Genomic DNA, 22,273 nt, shown 5'->3' with positions numbered 1-22,273 from the left:
TTGTGTTGAATGACATGTCAGTTGGCATAATTGCAGGTTCTGCAATGCATTGAGGACAGGAATGTGATTCTCCAGTCAGGAAAAATATCACTTGACACAGAGGCAGCCAATATCAGAGCCTTAAAGGAAGATATGCAGGCTCTTAGAGATGGATGGGAGTCTCTCCTGTCTGAGGCAACACTGATTGCTACGCAAATGGATGTTGCACCTCAATTTAGCAAGGAACACAGCCGCCAGAGGAAAGGTTCCAAGATTCCATGATGAGACCTCTCAAGAGGAGACAGCTCAGGACAGCGCAGCAACAGTGTTTTGGAACACAGTGTTTTTACTGCTATGGACAACATCATAAGTGACTTGGACACTAGGTTCCACACCACCGCAAAAACTGTAGAATAATTTTCTGCTGTTCTGAAAGTTGGGCAGATTAGTGAGGATAAAGGCCCTTCTGTGTGCCAACCACTGATCATGATGTATTCCAGAGATCTTACACCTGAGTTTCATAATGAAGTAAGACACCTGAACACTGTATATGCTGCCACTTTCCCCCCTAACTTCTCCCCTCTTGGTCTCCTGAATGAAATTTGTAAGATGCAGCTGCAAAGCATTTTTGGAGAAGTGTGCATTGCTTAATGTATATTTTGCACACTGCTTGTGACTGTGGCTGTTGGCGAGAGCTTATAGTAAGATAAAACTGATAAAAAACTATTTGAGGTCCACTATGTGCCAGGACAGGCTTTGCAGTCTTTCCATGCTTTCCATTGAAAGTCAGTTAGCTAGAAAGCTGGACTTCAAAGACTTGATCAGTGACTTTACTAGCAATAAGGCTTGGCGCTGGCCGCTTGGTGAGTAAGGCTGAGCAAGGGCCAGTGATAACTGTTAAATGGCATGGCTATGGATGTTGGATCACTACACACATGATGCCCACAGGCTGAGAACAAGACTGAGAACAGACTGAGAACAAGATATATCTCAAAGTAATGGCTGGATTGCCATAAAATGTGTTGTTCACAATCAAGACCCCAAGTGGAAGAAACCTATTGTTTTGGTGACCTCTTGACCTTTCCTCTAGCGCCACCATCAGGCCTTTTCATTTCCATTTATTTTTCCATTTTCCATTTCCCCTTTCACAGAAGCTTATTTTCTAGTTGGTATGTATACTTAGATCAAAAATCTGCTACTGATTGTATTATTTTGTTTGTTATATCATTCTATAGATTATAATGTTCATTTATTGTAATTGAAAAGGTTAATGTATATTTAAGTTAGATTTATTTTAATTTATACATTAATGTTAAGAGAATTTTCCCATTAAAATGGCATTTAGACTGTAAAAGATGGCCTTTAGCACATTTCTTATAGAGGATATCAGTCTTGCATCAAATAGTGAATTCCACTGTATGCAGAATGTTGCATGCATGTCTGCACAGTGTTATATTTTCACAGCTCACTGTCAGTAAATATCGTACAGTAAATATTGGACTACAAGAGAGTTGCAAGCCTGCAAATGTAGCGTTATTCAAAGCTTTGAATGGGTTGATTGGGTTCTGGAGGTGTGTGGTTACAGCAATTTGGCAGAGTTGGTGTGTCCTGTGGTGGTGGGGCCCAATGTGATATCTTTTCATGGGGCCCAAAACCCCTGGCGGCGCGCCTGGTTCCCACAACAAAACACCAGCTTTTCATGGGGCCCAAAACCCCTGGTGGCGCGCCTGGTTCCCACAACAAAACACCAGCTTTTCATGGGGCCCAAAACCCCTGGCGGTGCGCCTGGTTCCCACAACAAAACACCAGCTTTTCATGGGGCCCAAAACCCCTGGCGGCGTGCCTGGTTCCCACCACAAAACACCAGCTTTTCATGGGGCCCAAAACCCCTGGCGGCGCACCTGGTTCCCACCACAAAACACCAGCTTTTCATGGGGCCCAAAACCCCTGGCGGCGCCCCTGGTTCCCACCACAAAACACCAGCTTTTCATGGGGCCCAAAACCCCTGGCGGCGCACCTGGTTCCCACCACAAAACACCAGCTTTTCATGGGGCCCAAAACCCCTGGCGGCGCACCTGGTTCCCACCACAAAACACCAGCTTTTCATGGGGCCCAAAACCTCTGGCGGCCATTAATGTCCAACATCTAATCATCCCTGACACACAACATCTGTCAGTCTCTGTTTTAGCCAATAGCAGAAACGTGCTGAACAGAAAATATCAATGAGTCATCATGACAACAGAGGCCCACTTTAATCAACAGGCCTATCTATAATTCATACATCTGTGATTCATCTCCCTGCCCTATCTGAATGCTCTGTTCTGTTATGTGTTTGCTGTCTGCTCCAGAGGCATGATGGGCCACTGTCTCTCTCTTTGTCCTGCTCTGTATCTCAGTCTATCCATCTCTCATGCTCTCTCTCTCTCTCTCTCTGTCTCTCTTTCACCCCCCCTCTCTCTTTTTTATACTTTTTCAGCCAAACTTCTTCATGGTTTACACTCTCATCATCAAGCCCTTGATAGTTGAATCAGCTGTGATAGTGTCGGGCTGAAACAAAAACCTATAATAACACTCTCCCACAAAGGGTGTTCAGATTGCTCACCTCGTTGGAGTCAATGCCGTTGTTGACAGACCATGTGGTCTGGAAGTACTCCAGCATGCGCTGTTTGAGGCCCTGGGGCAGGTGGTGGACCCGGATGAAGTCCTTCAGGTCCTTGGTGCGGGTGTGGTACTGGGACCAGCGAGAGTACATCCTCTGAATAATGGCTGTCACATTACCAAACACCAGGGCGTGCATCAACGCTAGAGGGGAGGGATGGCGGGAAAGAGGGAGGGAGGGACAGACGGGCGTAGGGATTGGTGGGCAGGCAGGCCGAGGACAGACAGACAGACAGACAGACAGACAGACAGACAGACAGACAGACAGACAGACAGACAGACAGACAGACAGACAGACAGACAGACAGACAGACAGACAGACAGACAGACAGACAGACAGACAGACAGACAGACAGACAGACAGACAGGAGGGAGGGAGGGGGAGGGAGGGAGGGAGGGAGGGAGGGAGGGAGGGTTGGAAAACAGGGTTTTGGTGGGGATGAATTAGGAGTTAGAGGGGCATGATATTGGGAGGTGGGTTTTGAGTTAGGGTGTGGGAGTAAAATTTAGTTTTGGGGATCACATTTGGAGATGGATGGGCAAGATATTTAGAGGTGGGGCATGAGATTTAGAGGTGGGGCATGATATTTAGAGAAGAGGAAAAAATTCTGAGAAAGATTTACTAGAGGTTAATCATTCCATTTCCCCTTTACCCACACCAGGTCAACCTATGCTTCACTATACACACTACCTGGGCTGGCTAGGTGTTTGTTCCCATCTCACACACACTATGGGGAGATAGGAGAGATGTGGTGTATGGAACACACACATCCCTTACTTCTCTATTCTCCCTGTGTGTGTGTGTGTGTGTGTGTGTGTGTGTGTGTGTGTGTGTGTGTGTGTGTGTGTGTGTGTGTGTGTGTGTGTGTGTGTGTGTGTGTGTGTGTGTGTGTGTGTGTGTGATTGCCCCCAGGCAGTCGGGGACATTTAACTCAGCCAGGCTCATGAGCATTCAAAGGGAGAACACTTGCCACTGTGACCTCATTTAAACCCACCGCCCCAAAACCAGTTCACGTCTCCGGTTTGGACCAGATAAAACCAACTAGAACCAGTCCAAAGGACCAGCAGATCAGCCACCAGACCAGTCCTTATCACAGTAAAACTAGATAAAACCAGACAAAGCTAACATTATGAACATTGCCTGGTGTTCATAGATGTCATTCTGAATAGTTCTTACATGCATTAATTGTGATGTGCAGGTGTGTGTGCCCGTGTGTGTATGTCCGTGTGTGTGTGTGCCCGTGTGTGTGTGTGTGTGTGTGTGTGTGTGTGTGTGTGTGTGTGTGTGTGTGTGTGTGTGTGTGTGTGTGTGTGTGTGTGTGTGTGTGTGTGTGTGTGTATCTTCCCTACCTCCGATGAGCATGGTGCAGATGGAGAAGATCTTCTCAGCGTCGGTGTTGGCCGACACGTTGCCGAAGCCCACGCTGGTCAGACTGGACAGGGTGAAGTAGAGAGAAGCGATGTAGACACTCCTCAAAGAGGGACCGCTCAGCCCCGTCCCGTTCACCTCCCCAAGGGGGTCATAGGGAGACTCCAGACGCTTCCCCAACTCATGAAGCCAGCCTGGAGACAGAGAGGAGGGAGGGAAAGATGGGCTTTGTTCCAATTCTCTACCCTTCTCTCGCTCAAAGTGTACACTCGTACTCTCCGTCTCATGATTTAGAAGAAGTGTAAGGAATATGGTGGAAACCTCCTCCAGTCATGATTGTGAGGGGTTGGAGAATCAGAACACAGCCATAGGCTTTGTCCAAAATGTCTTCATTTGCTCTAGATAGTGCACTACTTTTCACCAGAGCATTGCACTCTATAGGGTAGAGGTCTCCAAGAGGTCGATTGTGAGCTACCCAGAGCTCACAGCCCACCGATGAGAAACTCGCCAAACAATTATGCATGTATTTTTCACATGTTCCACCACAAACTGTCATAAACAAATCTCACATGTATCAGACACCTCAAGCTCCTGGCTACTATCAATCAAATCCACATTGACATTATCCTGCCCCTGGTTAGCCACAATTTACTTAAAAAGTAACACAATATCTGCCAATTAATTTCTAGCAATAACGCCCCTTTATGTCTGTTGATGCACACGTTTGTCATTTATTCACTTTGTTTCACCAGTTAGTGTTAATGACACAGTAACTGTCTTCTGGTTAAATAGAAAGACAAAAATAAATAAACACAAAATAAATAACGAATAAAAACGTTCCCCAAAACATTCATGATTATTTGTATCAATCGGGTGGGCTTTTGTTTTTTGCAAACTCTGTCATGACATATGCGTCAACAAAAACATAGCTAGTCCAGCACATTCCTCTCTCGCCAAAGAAGCATTTAAAGGGGTATTTCACTCAAAGATCAATTTTTTTTGTTTTTTTTTTCCCAGCCCTCAAATTTTGTCTTCTGATGTTATTTTAAGAATTGACATGGACTCAGAACATCCAATGTCATTGTTTCTACATGAATAATTGTAATTTGAAGAGAGAAAATGGAACAAATCCCAAACCAGGAAAAAGTTTACCAAGAAAATCGGAATTCGGGAAAATACAAAGAGAGTGCCTATTTGAAAGCTAGGATTTTTTTTATCAGAAGCTCACAACATATTTAATCATTTAAAAGTAGCTCTCATGCTAGAAAAGGTTGGAGACCCATAATATATGAAATAGGGTGCCATTTCAGATTTACCCATAATAGTGATAGAGAGATTTAATCAGACGGACAAACTAAATGGTGGATTGTCATCATATCTCAGGCTGATTGATTTGTGTGGATAAGATAAAGATATGCAATAATGACTGTATAAAATAAATAATTCAAATACTGAGCTATATTGTATGCAAAGAAAATTGGGAAGCTATATTATTTTGTACTAATACAATTGCTCACAGAAAGAGATTTTGTTAAACAAGTAATACTTTTTTGCTCAAAAGGGTATGATTACAGATAAACCTGAATGAATCGCGAATAATGATGAGTGAGAAAATTACAGAGGGTCAAAGATCATATCTACATTAATGTGGATGCTACCATGATTACGGATAATCCTGAATTAATCATGAATAATGATGAATGAGAAAGTTATAGAGGGTCAAAGATCATACCTTAAACATGCTAACCTCCCATGTTATTGGTAATGGTGAGAGGTTAGCATGTCTTGGGGTTATGATCTTTGACCCGCTGTAACTTTTTCCTCATTATTCACGATCCATTCAGGATTATCCGTAATCATGGTTGCATCCACATTATGTACAAGTGTTTAAAAATATATTTTATTCTTATTTATTATAAAAGTGACTCCAAAATGTCACAAATTATTTACCATTCTTTTTTTTTATAATATAATTTCAATAGTTTTTGCATAAAATATAGCTCAGTATTTTAATTATTTATTTTATTCAGTCATTTTTGCTCATCTTCAGCAAGGGTGTCAATCATTTCAGACCCCATGTATATACAGTATACCCTGAGTATACCAGACATTAAGAACACCTTCCTAATATTGAGTTACACCCCCATGGCTGGATGTCCTTTGGGTGGTGGACCATTCTTGATATACACAGGAAACTGTTGAGCGTGAAAAACTCAGCAGCGTTGCAGTTCTTGACACAAACCGATGCGCCTGTCGCAGTCCATGTGGGGTCAAATGACATTAGGAGGGCTAGCTCGGAACTGCTGAAAATGCATTTTAAAGAATTGATTCTTGCTCTGAAAGATTCCAAAAAGGGGCCAATTATTTCAGCCCTGGTACCATCACTGGGCCTTGGCTGTGAAAGATTCAGCAGGCTACTAGCATTAAACACTGGGCTAAAAGACAACTGTAGTTCTGTTGGCATAACTTTTATAGATAACTTTGACACCTTTTGGTCCATCCAAATCATCTTGGCTCCTGGACCCTGTCGGTGCATTTCAAGGCAGCGTTGAGACAATGACTTATCATTGACCCAAGACCTGCTCAGATAATCCTTACCATTATGTGGCTGAGTTGTCGTAGTGCTGCTGCAAATGTACATTGTCCCAGGGGCATTGGCAGTCATAATGTAAGTAACCTAATTTATGTACCTCTAACTCCCTTGAATGCTTCTGTCAATCCTACAGCTTTTGTATGCCGTAATTATGCGCCTATGAACATGGTTTAGCACTGGGGCGGAGTGCCCTAGTAGGAAATCCACTGTGTGCAGCTCACCCTGCACTATCAGCTCAAACATAAATACCATTGTCATGTCTAGCTCTGATAAGCCTCCCAATAAAGCAATAAAAACAATCAAGAATCCCAGAAAAGTGCTACAAATTGCCCACATTAACATACATAGCCTAAGAAACAAGGTTCATGAAATTGATAACTTGCTAGTAACAGATAACATTCATATACTGACTACCTCTGAAACTTACTTAGATAATACCTTTGATGATACAGTGGTATGCAATACATGGTTTCAACATCTTCAGAAGATACAGGGTTGCCTATTGTGGAGGTGTTGCCGTGTATGTTCAGAGTCATATTCCTGTAAAGCTTAGAGACGATCTCATGTCAAACGGTGTTGAAGTAATATGGCTACAGGTTAACCTGCCTCACCTAAAGCTCTTTCTTGTAGGTAGCTGCTATAGACCAAGTGCTAACAGCCAGTATCTGGATAATATGTGTGAAATGCTTGATAATGTGTTTGATATCAACAGAGAGGTATATTTTCTGGGTGACCTAAATATTGACTGGCTTTCATCAAGCTGCCCACTCTTGAAAAAGCTTCAAACTGTAACCAGGTCCTGCAACCTGGTTCAGGTTATCAGTCAACCTACAGTACCAGGGTAGCTACAAACAGCACAGGAATGAAATCATCCATGTGGATTGATCACAACTTTACTAATGCTGCAAAAATGTGATGTAAAGAAGGATCCAAATCCATTGGATGTAGTGATTATAATATAGTAGCCATATCTAGGAAAACCAAGTTCCAAAGGCTGGACCTAATATAGTGTATAAGATGTCATACAATAACTTTTGCAGTGATTCCTATGTTGAAGATGTAAAGAATATTTGTCGGTCTGTAGTGTGTAATGAGGAGCAGTCAGACGCTGCACTTCACACATTTTTGAAATTGCTTACTCTAGTTAATAATAAGTATGCACCCATTAAGGTGACTGTAAAAACGGTTAAATCCCTGTGGATTGATAAGGAATGATAAAATTGTATGGTTGAGAGGGATGAGGCAAAAGGAATGGAAAATAAGTCTGGCTGCACAGCCGATTGGCAAACATACTGTACATTTAGAAATCATGTGACAAAACTGAAAAAATAAGAAGAAACTGTACTAAGAAACTAAGATAAATTACAGTGCATTCGGAAAGTATTCACATTTAGTTATATTACAGACTTATTCTAAAATTAATTTAAAAAAAAATCCTCATCAGTCTAAACACAATACCCCATAACGACAAAGCAAAACCAGGTTTTTAGAAATGTTTGCAAATGTATTAAATAGAAAAAACTGAAATATCACATTTACATAAGTATTCAGACCCTTTACTCAGTACTTTGTTGAAGCAACTTTGGCATCGAATACAGCCTCGAGTCTGCTTGGGTATGATGCTACAAGCTTGACACCTATATTTGGGGAGTTTCTCCCATTCTTTGCAGATCCTCTCAAGCTCTGACAGGTTGGATGGGGAGCATTGCAGCACAGCTATTTTCAGGTTTCTCCATAGATGTTCGATCGGGTTCAAGCCCGGGCTCTGGCTGGGCCACTCAAGAACATTCAGAGACTTGTCCCCGAAGCCACTCCTGCATTGTCTTGGCTGTGTGCTTAGGGTCATTGTCCTGTTGGAAGGTGAATCTTCACCCCAGTCTTGAGCGCTCTGGAGCAGGTTTTCATCAAGGATCTCTCTGTACTTTGCTCCATTCATCTTTCCCTCGATCCTGTCTAGTCTCCCATTCCCTGCCGCTGAAAAACATCCCCACAGCATGATGCTGCCACCATTCATCAGACCAGAGAATTTTATTTATCCTGGTCTGAGTGTCCTTTAGGTGCCTTTTGGCAAACTCCAAGCAGGCTGTTATGTGCCTTTTACTGAGGAGTGGCTTCCGTCTGGCCACTACCATAAAGGCCTGATTGGTGGAGTGCTGCAGAGATGGTTGTCCTTCTGGAAGGTTCTCCCATCCCCACAGAGGAACTCTGGAGCTCTTTCAGAGTGACCATCAGGTTCAATGGTCATCTCCCTGACCAAGGCCCTTCTCCCCGATTGTTCAGTTTGGCAGGGCGGCCAATTACCCTTCCCCAGATCTGTGCAATGATACAATCCTATCTCGGAGCTCTACGGACAATTCCTTTGACCTCATGGCTTGGTTTTTGCTCTGACATGCACTGTCAACTTTGGGACCTTATATAGACAGGTGTGTGCCTTTCCAAATCATGTCCAATAAATTGAATTTACCACAGGTGGACTCCAATCAAGTTGTAGTAACATCTCAAGGATGATCAATGGAAACAGGATGCAGCTGAGCTCAATTTTGAGTCTCATAGCAAAGGGTCTGAATACGTATGTAAATAAGGTATTTCTGTTCTTTATTTGTAATAAATGTGCAAACATTTCTAAAAACCTGTTTCCGCGTTGTCATTGTGGGGTATTGTGTGTAGATTGACATCTGTCACAGTCTTCTCCTTCATCTGACGATATGTTTACATTTACATTTAAGTCATTTAGCAGACGCTCTTATCCAGAGCGACTTACAAATTGGTACATTCACCTTATGATATCCAGTGGAACAACCACTTTACAATAGTGCATCTAAGTCCTTTAAGGGGGGATTACTTTAAAATCACTGTCAGAAAAAGTGGACCAATACGCAGCGGATTGCGTGCTCAACATCATTTTTAATAAATGATGATGTACTCTGACAAAACAATAAACACGAATGAAACGGTGACAGTTTTACAGGCTATACATAAATCTAGCAGTGTAAAATAAACTACCCACAAAATAACCAAACCAAACACACACCTCTATATAGGACTCTCAATCAGAGGCAACTAGAAACACCTGCCTCCAATTGAGAGTCCAACACCCAATCCTAAACATAGAAAAACTAAACTAGACAGAACATAGAAATACATACACAACACAAACCCTGACAAGCCACGCCCTGACCAAAACTAATACAATTACTCCCTCTGCTGGTCAGAACGTGACAACATCTTTATTAATACATTTTAGGCTGTAACGTAACAGAATGTGGAAAAATTCAAGGGCTCTAAATACTTTCCAAATGCACTGTATATAAAGAATGATAGTAAAAGGCTTTGGAGCACCTTAAATGACATTTTGGGGAAAAATGCAAACTTGGCTCATTCATCACAAAATGCACTGATATTGCCAACGACTTTAATGTTTTTTTATTGGCAAGAATAGCAAACTTAGGCATGACAACAACAAATTCTGGACCTACACATCCATGCATAACTGACCAAATTATGAAAGACAAGCATTGTAATTTTGATTTCTGTAAAATGAGTGTGGAAGAGAAGAAAAAAGTATTGTTGTCTATCAACAATTACAAGCCACCTGGGTCTGACAACTTGGATGGAAAATTACTAAGGACCATAGCGGACGATATTGCCAATATCATTTACCATCTCTTCAATCTATGCCTACATGAAAGTGTGTGCCCTCAGGCCTGGAGGGAAGCAAAAATCATTTCGCTACCCAAGAATAGCAAAGCACCCTATACTGGCTCAAACAGCTGACCAATCAGCCTGTTACCAACCTTTAGTAAACTTTTGGAGAAAAATATTGTTTGACCAGATACAATTCTATTTCACAGTAAACAACTTAACAGATTTTTAGCATGCTTATAGGAAAGGGCATTCAACATGTACGGAAATTGATAATAAAACGATTGTGGGAGCTGTTTTGTTAGATTCCAGTGCAGCTTTAATCGATCATAATCTGCTGCTGCAATAACGTATGTGTTATGGTTTTACATCCCCTGCTATAATGTGGATTGAGAGTTACCTGTCAAACAGAACACAGAAGGTGTTCTTTAATGGAAGCCTCTGCAACATAATCCAGGTATAGTCAGGCATTCCCCAGGGCAGCTGTCTAGGCCCCTTAATTTTTTACATTTTTTACTTATGACCTGCCACTGACTCTGAGTAAAGCCTGTGTGTCTATGTATGCTGATGACTCAACACTATACACATCAGCTACCACAGCAAGCAGAATAACTGCAACACTTATCAAAGAGCTGCAGTCAGTTTCAGAATGGGTGGCAAATAATAAATGAGTCCTAAATATTTCAAAACTAAAATCATTGTATTTGGGACAAATCATTCACTAAATGCTGAACCTCAACTAAATCTTGTAATGAATAATGTGGACATTCAGCAAGTTGAGGAGACTAAACTGCTTGGGGTAACCCTGGATTGTAAACTGTCATGGTCAAAACATATTGACGCAACAGTAGCTAAGATGAGGAGAGGTCTGTCCATAATAAAGCGCTGCTCTGCCTTCTTAACAGCACTATCAACAAGGCAGAACCTAATTTTATCGCGCCTGGACTACTGGTCCAGTCTTGTGGTCATATGAGCTAACATTAACATTAATAATATGCATGTCAATCTCTCTTGGCTCAAAATAGAGGACAGATTGACTTTATCACTAATTGTATTTGTGAGAAGTATTCACATGTTGAATGTGCCAAGCTGTCTGTTTAATTACTAGCACACAGCTCAGACATCCACGCATGTCCCACAAGACATGCCACCAGAGGTCTCGTCACAGTCCAGAACAGACTATGGGAGGTGCACAGTACTACATAGAGCCATGGCTACATGGAACTCTATTCCACATCAAGAAACTCATGCAAGCAGTAAAATCAGATAGAAAAAAAACAGATAAAAATATGCCTTATGGAACAGCAGAGGCTGTGAAGAGACACTCACACAGGCACAGACACATGTGTTGTAGATTTGTGTCTGTGTTGTAAAATCTGTTGTGAATGTATTGTAATGTTTTAAAATAGTTTTACTGCTTATATTATTCTGGACCTCAGGAAGAGTAGCTACTGCCTTGACAGCAGCTAATGGGGATCCATAAAAAATACAAATACTATCATACCTCATTCAAAGGCACTTAAATCTTTTGTCTTAAACATTCACCCTCTGAATGGTGCACATAACAATCCATGTCTCAATTGTCTCAAGGCTTACGGTCTTCCCAGTGGCTCAGTTGGTAGAGCATGGTGTTTGCAACGCCAGCATGGTGTGTGCAACGCCAGGGTTGTGGGTATGATTCCCACGGGGGAAAAAATATATATAAAAAAAAAAATGCATGAAATGAAATGTATGAATTCACTACTGTAAGTTGCTATGGATAAGAGCGTCTGCTAAATGACTAAAATGTAATGTAAAAATGCTTAAAAATCATTATCTAACCTGTCTCCTCCCCTTCATCTACACTGATTGAAGTGAATTTAACAAGTGATAAGGGAGCATAGCTTTCACCTGGATTCACCTAGTCAGTCAATGTCAGGTTATTAACCTGTTGAGGGTAGGGGGCAGTATTTGCACGGCCGGATAAAAAAATGTACCCGATTTAATCTGGTTATTACTACTGCCCAGAAACTAGAATATGCATATAATTATTGGCTTTGGATAGAAAACACCCTAAAGTTTCTAAAACTGTTTGAATGGTGTCTGTGAGTATAACAGAACTCATATGGCAGGCAAAAACCTGAGAATATTCTGTACAGGAAGTGCCCTCTCTGACCATTCCTTGGGCTTCTTGACTCTTTTTATTGAAAACTTAGGATCTTTGCTGTAACGTGACACTTCCTACGGCTCCCATAGGCTCTCAGAACCCGGGAAAAAGCTGAATGATGTCGAGGCAGCCCCTGGCTGAAAAACATTAGCGCCTTTGGTAAGTGGTCTATCAGAGGACAATGAGACTGAGGCGCGTGCACGAGGCGACCCCATGTTTTTATTTTGTCTCTCTTTGAACGTAAACACGGTTTCCCGGTCGGAATATTATCGCTTTTTTACGAGAAAAATTGCATAAAAATTGATTTTAAACAGCGGTTGACATGCTTCGAAGTATGGTAATGGAATATTTAGAATTTCTTTGTCACGAAACGCGTCGGGCGCGTCACCCTTCTTTACAGTTCGGATAGTGTCTTGAACGCACGAACAAAACAGAGGATATTTGAACATAACTATGGATTATTTTGAACCAAACCAACATTTGTTATTGAAGTAGAAGTCCTGGGAGTGCATTCTGACGAAGAACAGCAAAGGTAATAACATTTTTCTTATAGTAAATCTGACTTTGGTGAGGGCTAAACTTGGTGGGTGTCTAAATAGCTAGCCCTGTGATGCCGGGCTATCTACTCAGAATATTGCAAAATGTGCTTTCACCGAAAAGCTATTTTAAAATCGGACATAGCGAGTGCATAAAGGAGTTCTGTATCTATAATTCTTAAAATAATTGTTATGTTTTTTGTGAACGTTTATCGGGAGTAATTTAGTAAATTCACCGGAAGTTTGCGGGGGGTATGCTAGTTCTGAACGTCACATGCTAATGTAAAAAGCTGGTTTTTGATATAAATATGAACTTAATTGAACAAAACATGCATGTATTGTATAACATAATGTCCTAGGATTGTCATCTGATGAAGATAATCAAAGGTTAGTGCTGCATTTAGCTGTGGTTTGGGTTTATGTGACATTATATGCTAGCTTGAAAAATGGGTGTCTGATTATTTCTGGCTGGGTACTCTGCTGACATAATCTAATGTTTTGCTTTCGCTGTAAAGCCTTTTTGAAATCGGACAGTGTGGTTAGATTAACGAGAGTCTTGTCTTTAAAATGGTGTAAAATAGTCATATGTTTGAGAAATTGAAGTAATAGCATTTCTAAGGTATTTGAATATCGCGCCACGGGATTACACTGGCTGTTGCGTAGGTGGGACGATTTCATCCCACCGACCCTAGAGAGGTTAACCTGTTGGGGCTAGGGGGCAGTATTTGCACGGCCGGATAAAAAACATACCTGATTTAATCTGGTTACTACTCCTGCCCAGTAACTAGAATATGCATATAATTAGTAGATTTGGATAGAAAACACTCGAAAGTTTCTAAAACTGTTTGAATGGTGTCTGTGAGTATAACATAACTCATATGGCAGGCAAAAACCTGAGAAGATTCCATGCAGGAAGTGGAAATCTGATTTGTGGAATCACCTTCAACACTTTGCCTATGAAACACACCGTAAGTTAGGATTCATTTAGCACTTCTTAAGGCTTCCACTAGATGTCAGTCTTTACAAAGTGATTTGAGTCTTCTCCGGTAAAAACTGACCGAACGAGAGGCCTGGAAAGTTGGTAATAGAGGGAGGGCCATTACGAGAGAACCGTTCCGAAACGTTTAGTAAGACAAAGCAATTGTCCGCCTTGAATATTATTGAAGCTCTGATTGAAAAAGGCCCTAAAGATTTATGTTATACAACGTTTGACATGTTTGAACGAACGTAAATATATATTTTTTGCACATTCGTGACGACAAGTCCCGCGCGCCTCGTACATTTTGAGTAGCCTTCGGAACGTGCTAACAAGAAGGAGCTATTGGGACATAAATGATTAACTTTTTCAAACAAAACTACATTTGTTGTGGACCTGGGATGCCTGGAAGTCCCTTCTGATGAAGATAATCAAAGGTAAGTGTCACGCTTGTCGTTGGAAATGGAGGACCAAAACGCAGCAGGTAAGTGCAGGCTCATCTTGACGTTTATTTATTTTCAAAAATGAATGCCAAAATAACAAACCACGAGAATGAACGAACAACCAACAGTCTGGCAAAGCATAGGCTCAACACAGAACAATCACCCACAAATAACAAACACAAACACACCCTCATATATGGGACTCTCAATCAAAGGCAGATAGACAACACCTGCCTTCAACTGAGAGTCCCAACCCCAATTAACCAAACATAGAAACAGACATACTAGACAAAATCATAGAATACCTGAAAACCAAACAGTGCCCAAAAACCCCGGAATACTTAAACCAAATGCCCCTTCAACAAAACACACCACCCCGAACCACATAAAACGAATACCCTCTGCCATGTCCTGACCAAACTACAATACCAATTAACCTTATACTGGTCAGGACGTGACAGTACCCCCCCCCTTAAAGGTGCTAACCCCGGAAGCACCTTAACAAAAATAACCCCAAGCAACACCAAAAAATAAATCCCCCCTTACTAAAGGGAGGGAAGGGTGGGTGGCTGCCGTCAACGACGGCACTGTGCTACACCCCCCCTCCCCAACCCACCTATCTCTGGAGTGGCTCCGGCTCAGGCCGTTCCAGGCTGTCGGGGCAGTCTGGCAACTCGGGACAGTCTGGCAACTCGGGACAGTCGGGGCAGTCTGGCAACTCTGGGCAGTCTGGCAACTCGGGGCAGTCTGGCAACTCGGGGCAGTCTGGGCAGTCTGGGCAGTCTGGCAACTCGGGGCAGTCTGGGCAGTCCGGCAGTTCAGGGCAGTCTGGCCACTCCGGCAGTTCAGGGCAGTCTGGCCACTCCGGCAGTTCAGCGCAGTCTGGCCACTCCGGCAGTTCAGCGCAGTCTGGCCACTCCGGCAGTTCAGCGCAGTCTGGCCACTCCGGCAGTTCAGCGCAGTCTGGCCACTCCGGCAGTTCAGCGCAGTCTGGCCACTCCGGCAGTTCAGCGCAGTCTGGCCACTCCGGCAGTTCAGCGCAGTCTGACCTCTTTGGCGACTGTTGACTGGCGGGCAGCTCCGACGACTGTTGACTGGCGGGCAGCTCCGACGACTGTTGACTGGCGAGCAGCTCCGACGACTGTTGACTGGCGGGCAGCTCCGACGACTGTTGACTGGCGGGCAGCTCCGACGACGACTGTTGACTGGCGGGCAGCTCCGACGACGACTGTTGACTGGCGGGCAGCTCCGACGACGACTGTTGACTGGCGGGCAACTCCGACGACGACTGTTGACTGGCGGGCAACTCCGACGACGACTGTTGACTGGCGGGCAACTCCGACGACGACTGTTGACTGGCGGGCAACTCCGACGACGACTGTTGACTGGCGGGCAACTCCGACGACGACTGTTGACTGGCGGGCAACTCCGACGACGACTGTTGACTGGCGGGCAACTCCGACGACGACTGTTGACTGGCGGGCAACTCCGACGACGACTGTTGACTGGCGGGCAACTCCGACGACGACTGTTGACTGGCGGGCAGCTCCGACGACGACTGTTGACTGGCGGGCAGCTCCGACGACGACTGTTGACTGGCGGGCAGCTCCGACGACGACTGTTGACTGGCGGGCAGCTCCGACGACGACTGTTGACTGGCGGGCAGCTCCGACGACGACTGTTGACTGGCGGGCAACTCCGACGACGACTGTTGACTGGCGGGCAACTCCGACGACGACTGTTGACTGGCGGGCAACTCCGACGACGACTGTTGACTGGCGGGCAGCTCCGACGACGACTGTTGACTGGCGGGCAGCTCCGACGACGACTGTTGACTGGCGGGCAGCTCCGACGACGACTGTTGACTGGCGGGCAGCTCCGACGACGACTGTTGACTGGCGGGCAGCTCCGACGACGACTGTTGACTGGCGGGCAGCTCCGATGACGACTGTTGACTGGCGGGCAGCTCCGATGACGACTGTTGACTGGCGGGCAGCTCTGATGACGACTGTTGACTGGCGGGCAGCTCTGATGACGACTGTTGACTGGCGGGCAGCTCCGGTGACTGTTGACTGGCGTGGCTGGGTTTACGCACTTGAAGGCTAGTGCGGGGAGCGGGAACAGGACGAGTCGGACTGGGTTGACGCACTTCCGGGTCCGCACGAGAGACAGGAGCTGGAAACCCAGGGCTATGGAGGCGCACAGTCGGTCTTGATCTTACCTCCTGCACAACCCGTCTTGGCTGGATGGAACTAGTAGCCCTGTACGAGCGGGGTGCTGGTACAGGGCAGACTGGGCTGTGCAGGGGCCTGATGGTAGCCGTGCGTAGAGCGGGAGTTGGGTAGCCTGGTCCTCGGAGGCGTACCGGCGACCAGATGCGCTGCGCAGGCATCCTCCTACCAGGCTGGACGCCCGATCTAGCATGGCACCTGCGAGGGGCTGGAACAACGCGCACCGGACTGTGCGTGCGTATGGGTGAGATAGTGCGCTCCTCAGCGAAACATGGCGCTCTCCACCCCATACGCTCCTCCATATAACCACGGGTAGCTGGCTTCCGGCTCTTCCTATGCCTAGCCAAACTACCCGTGTGCCCCCCCCAAATTGTTTTTATTTGGGTTGCCTCTCGTGCTTCATCCTCAGCGCGTCCATGGCCTCGTACCTCCGCCTCTCTGCCTTGGCTGCCTCAATTTCCCACTTGCGGCCGGCTATAATCCCCAGCCTGGTGCCAAGGTCCGGCCCCGTCCAGAATTTCCTCCCAGGTCCACTTCTCCCGCCAGTCCAACTCGAATTCCCTCTGCTCCTTCCTCTGCTGCTTGGTCCTTGAGTGGTGGGTGATTCTGTCACACTTATCTTCGTCTTCTGACGATATTGCGAAATCGTCGTCGGAAAAGGTAGACCAATACGCAGCAGGTAAGTGCAGGCTCATCTTGACGTTTATTTATTTTCAAAATGAATGCCAAAATAACAAACCACGAGAATGAACGAACAACCAACAGTCTGGCAAAGCATAGGCTCAACACAGAACAATCACCCACAAATAACAAACACAAACACACCCTCATATATGGGACTCTCAATCAAAGGCAGATAGACAACACCTGCCTTCAACTGAGAGTCCCAACCCCAATTAACCAAACATAGAAACAGACATACTAGACAAAATCATAGAATACCTGAAAACCAAACAGTGCTCAAAAACCCCGGAATACTTAAACCAAATGCCCCTTCAACAAAACACACCACCCCGAACCACATAAAACGAATACCCTCTGCCACGTCCTGACCAAACTACAATACCAATTAACCTTATACTGGTCAGGACGTGACAGTAAGTGAATATTTACAATAGTATATTTGATTTTAGATGACTCCAAGATGGCGCTAACCTGTATCGCCTAGCCTATTTTTCTGAGCATAGCACCTCGTTTATTGCAAAGTGTGATTTCCCAGTAAAGTTATTTTTAAATCTGGCAATGCGGTTGCATTCACGAGATGTTAATCTATAATTCTTTGAATGACAATATTATATTTGACCAATGTTTTCGAATAGTAATTTTGTAAATTGTAGCGCTGATTCACCGGAAGCATTTGAGGGAAAATATTTTCTGAACGTCATGCGCCGATGTAAAAGGCTGTTTTTATATATAAATACGAACTTTATCGAACAAAAAATGCATGTATTGTGTAACATGATGTCCTAGGAGTGTCATCTGATGAAGATTGTCAAAGGTTAGTGCTGCATTTAGCTGTGTTTTGGGTATTTGTGATGCATGCTAGTTGCTTTGAAAATGGCAGTGTGATTATTTTTGGCAGGGTACTCTCCTAACATAATCTAATGTTTTGCTTTTGCTGTAAAGCCTTTTTGAAATCGGACAACGTGGTTCGATTCAGGAGAGGTGTATCTATAAAATGGTGTAAAATAGTCATATGTTTGAGAAATTGAAGTTATAGCATTTATGAGGTATTTGTATTTCGCGTGACGCGATTCCACTGGCTGTTGACTAGGGTGGGACGCAAACGTCCCAGGTTCCCAGATAGGTTTTTTTTTTTGTAACAGTATTTTTATTGGAGTTTCACAATTTTCACCCATATTAAGAGATACAACAACAAGGACAAGGCAAAAAAAAAACGCACTCACTTACACATATCCGTATGTATGCATGCACCCACACACACACCCACACACACACACACCCACACACATACACACCCACCATTTTCCTCTCCCCGCTCAGCGCTTCTCTCACCCCATCCCCCCCATTGCGTCTCTCAATACATACATTTAATCAAACATGAACAGAGAAAAAATAAAAAAAATAAAAATAATTATAATAATAATAAATAAATAAAATACAAAAAAATTAAAATACATGAAAATAAAAAGCTCAGTTTAAACCAAGAAGTTGAGTTCCCCACATGGAACGTACAGTGTAATTCTGAAATACATAGATCACCATTCTAAGAGAATCCTTGCAGCATAATAGCTGACACTTCAGGTTCTAGGTAATTTAGGTAAGGTTCCCATACTTTGTAGAACTGATCTGTCTTAGAATGCAATGTACATGTCAGATATTCCAGCGGTACCCATTCAAATAGTATCTTATGCCAATCTTTAATAGAGGGAACCTTATCACTAATCCACTGTAAAAGTATGTTTTTCCTTGCTGCGAAGGTGAGGATGTTGTAAAGCCTCCTCTTACCCACAGAAGTTACATGCCTACTAGGTAGACCTAACAGTAGAGAGACTGGGTCCAATTCTAGATCGACCCCTAGGATCTTTTACATTTCTTGCAGAACACCAGACCAATATCTTTGTATTTTGGTACATGACCATAAACAATGTGTTAGGGTGCCTGTATCAGTTTTACATTTAAGACATTGAGGAGAGGAGGAAGAGGGGCTAAAAGCATGTCTGCGATTTGGGGATATATGCAATCTGTGTATTATTCTTAATTGAATTGCTCTAGTACGATTACATATAGATATTGTTTTTGCATATTTCCAAATGTCCTCCCACATCTCTTCGTCAGTAGTAACAGACAGTTATTTTTCCCACACTTGTTTCACCCTCTGTGTATCGACAGCGGAAAAGGACCTTAAAGCATCATAAAGCAGACTTACAGACATTTTCCTTTGTGGGAAAAAAAGCATTATTTCAATGACAGACATATCAGGGTTGCCAATTAAGGTGGTGCTCTTCAGAATATAATGCCTTACTTGTAGGAAACGGAAAAAGTCCTGCTTTGGGAGTTGATATTTCTCGACCATCTGCTCAAATGACAATAAAATCTTATCTGCAAATAAGTCATTTAGTCTGCGTATGCCCTTATTAAGCCAAACGTTAAAGCCAGCATCCAGCAATCCTGGAGCAAAATCTGGGTTGTTAAGAATTGGGGTAAGAGCAGAGGTTAGTTTGGACCTTCCCAGGAAACGTTGAACTGACTTCCATACTTTGAGTGTGTTAAGTGTAATGGGGTTGTTACAATGATCTTTTACAGACTTGAAACTTGTGAAAAACAGAAGATCCTGTAAAGGGTATTTTGAAAGAGAAGTCTCAATGTCTAACCAAATAGAGGAGTCATCGTTTGTGATCCAGTCTGAAATATAACATAGGTGGGCACACCACTGATAGAACCTGATATTGGGCAGATCCAAGCCACCCATAGAATTTGGCAGCTGCAATATTGCCATCTTAAGTCTTCGCTTGCGTTTACTCCATATAAAGGAACCCAGATAGGTTTTTAAATAATGGTAGACTAATCCACCATTCTTTCCGCTGCAGGATGGTGGAAGGAGGCTAAAGTAATGGGCCTGTGTGTTAGAAACATCCAGGATGATTTCTGGTCGCAATCCATCCCTGATACCAGGTACCTGAGAACCAAAACTAATCCTAGGTCAGCTCCTATCTATAACGTGAGTGTTGAAACAATCAGCAGGTCCCTGAGACCTCCACCAGACACTTAAGAATGGTAATTGGATATACCTCTCTCACTAACGTGGGATCAGCATTAGAATTACATAATTGAGATACAGCACATTAATCCTGCATGACACTGAGGCTCAGTTAATTGGAAAAACAGCATCAGCTTCTCATGGCCCCATCAATACTGACCCAGAATCAGTTTGGAGACGTCAGGGAGAGGTAATTGAGAATAGAGCCTGGCTCATCGATACTGACTAGGGATCAGCCCTAGAGGCCTCATTATGTGTTGGACATTACATGTTCGGGGGCCTGGGGCCCGGCGACTAGTCATTACTGTGGGACTACGCTACTCTGTCAATCAAAACCCCAGAAACAAATAAAAACAGGACATGTTTTTCCCCAGTCACATTAAATTCCTTCCCCGTGCATGAATATTTTATAGTGTAATGAGTGTCTCATTAGAAATCAGTTGAATCAATAAAATAATCAACACAGCCATTAAAACTGCATAGCGAGATGCTGGTTGGGAAGCTAATAAACCCTTTTTCAGGACCCTGTCTTTCAAAGATAATTCGTAAAAATCCAAATAACTTCACAGATCTTCCTTTTAAAGGGTTTAAACACTGTTTCCCATGCTTGTTCAATGAACCATAAACAATTAATGAACACGCACCTGTGGAACGGTCGTTAAGACACTAATAGCTTACAGACGGTAGGCAATTAAGGTCACAGTTATGAAAACTTAGGACACTAAAGAGGCCTTTATACTGACTCTGAAAAACGCCAAAAGAAAGATGCCCAGTGTCACAGACCTCGTAGTGAAGAGACCAAGGCGCAGCGTGTTGAGTGCTCATCCTTTTATTTTAAATGGAAGCACTTCACAAAGAAAAAAACTAACGACAGCCAAACAGCTCTGTCAGGTATACAAACATACTAAACAGAAAGCAACCACCCACAAAACCCAAAGGAAAACAGCCTGCCTAAGTATGGCTTCCAATCAGAGACAACGAAAGACACTTGCCTCTGATTGGAAACCATATTCGGCCAAACATGGAAAACGAAACATAGAAATAGAAAACTAGAACAAATTCCCCTAGCACAAAAAACCCCCAAAAATAACAAAACAACCTCCCTGCCATGCCCTGACCATTCTACTATGGCAAATGACCCTTTTCACTGGTCAGGACGTGACAGTACCATCCCCCCCCCTCCCCGAAGGTGCATGCCCCGACTGCACCCCAAACAAAACCCACAAAAACAACCCCAAACCTAAAGGGAGGGAAGGGAGGGTGGCCACCGTCTACGACGGTTCCTGTGCTACACCCTAAGCCCTTCTGCCAATCCTCCAGCTACGGAGGTGGCTCTGGCTCCGGGCGTAGCCCCCATTCTGCACTGCCGACCACCGCCGGAGGCTCTGGGCTGCAGACCGTCACTGAAGGCTCTGGGCTGCAGACCGTCGCTGAAGACTCTGGGCTGCAGACCGTCGCTGAAGACTCTGGGCTGCAGACCGTCGCTGAAGGCTCCGGGCTGAGGAGCGTCGCTGGAGGCTCCAGGCTGAGGAGCGTCGCTGGAGGCTCCGGGCTGAGGAGCATCGCTGCAGGCTCCGTGCCATGGATCATCACTACTGGTTCCGCGCCTTGGATCATCACTGGAGGCTTTGTGCCATGGATCATCCCTGGAGGCTTCCTACGGGGAGCTGGAACCGGTCTCACAAGACTGGGGAGACGCACAGGAGACTGGGTGCGCAGAGCAGGCACAAGGCACACTGGGCCGTGGAGGCACACCGGAGGTCTGGAGCTCAGGGCTGGCACACCCCGTCCTGGCTGGATGGTCACTGCAGCCCGGCACGGGCGGAGCGCTGGCACAGGGCGAACTGGGCTGTGCTGGGGAAGGAGGGCTGCCATGCGTAGGGCAGGCGCAGGATAAACTGGGCCGAGGAGACGCACTGGAGGCCAGATGCGTTGAACCGGTGCACTTCTTCCTCGCTGCCGGCCAACTCTCACATGGC

General features: G+C 44.3%; 1 protein-coding gene across 1 annotated transcript in view; it reads right to left on the bottom strand.

The window, feature by feature from the left end:
- Positions 1-22,273, bottom strand: part of kcnh8 (potassium voltage-gated channel, subfamily H (eag-related), member 8) — a 125,096-nt gene that overhangs the window by 19,851 nt on the left and 82,972 nt on the right. The window contains exons 8-9 of the mRNA XM_082970270.1: positions 3,988-4,200; positions 2,582-2,781 (exon numbers count right to left, since the gene is read on the bottom strand). Coding sequence (XP_082826396.1) covers positions 2,582-2,781; positions 3,988-4,200 — 413 coding nt within the window. The remainder of the gene's footprint in view (positions 1-2,581; positions 2,782-3,987; positions 4,201-22,273) is intronic.

The sequence above is a fragment of the Salmo salar genome, chromosome 27 (genome assembly GCF_965601325.2).
Source record: "Salmo salar chromosome 27, fSalSal1, whole genome shotgun sequence".
In the NCBI taxonomy this organism is placed as follows: Eukaryota; Metazoa; Chordata; class Actinopteri; order Salmoniformes; family Salmonidae; genus Salmo; species Salmo salar.
This window is presented reverse-complemented; position numbering and strand designations above follow the sequence as displayed.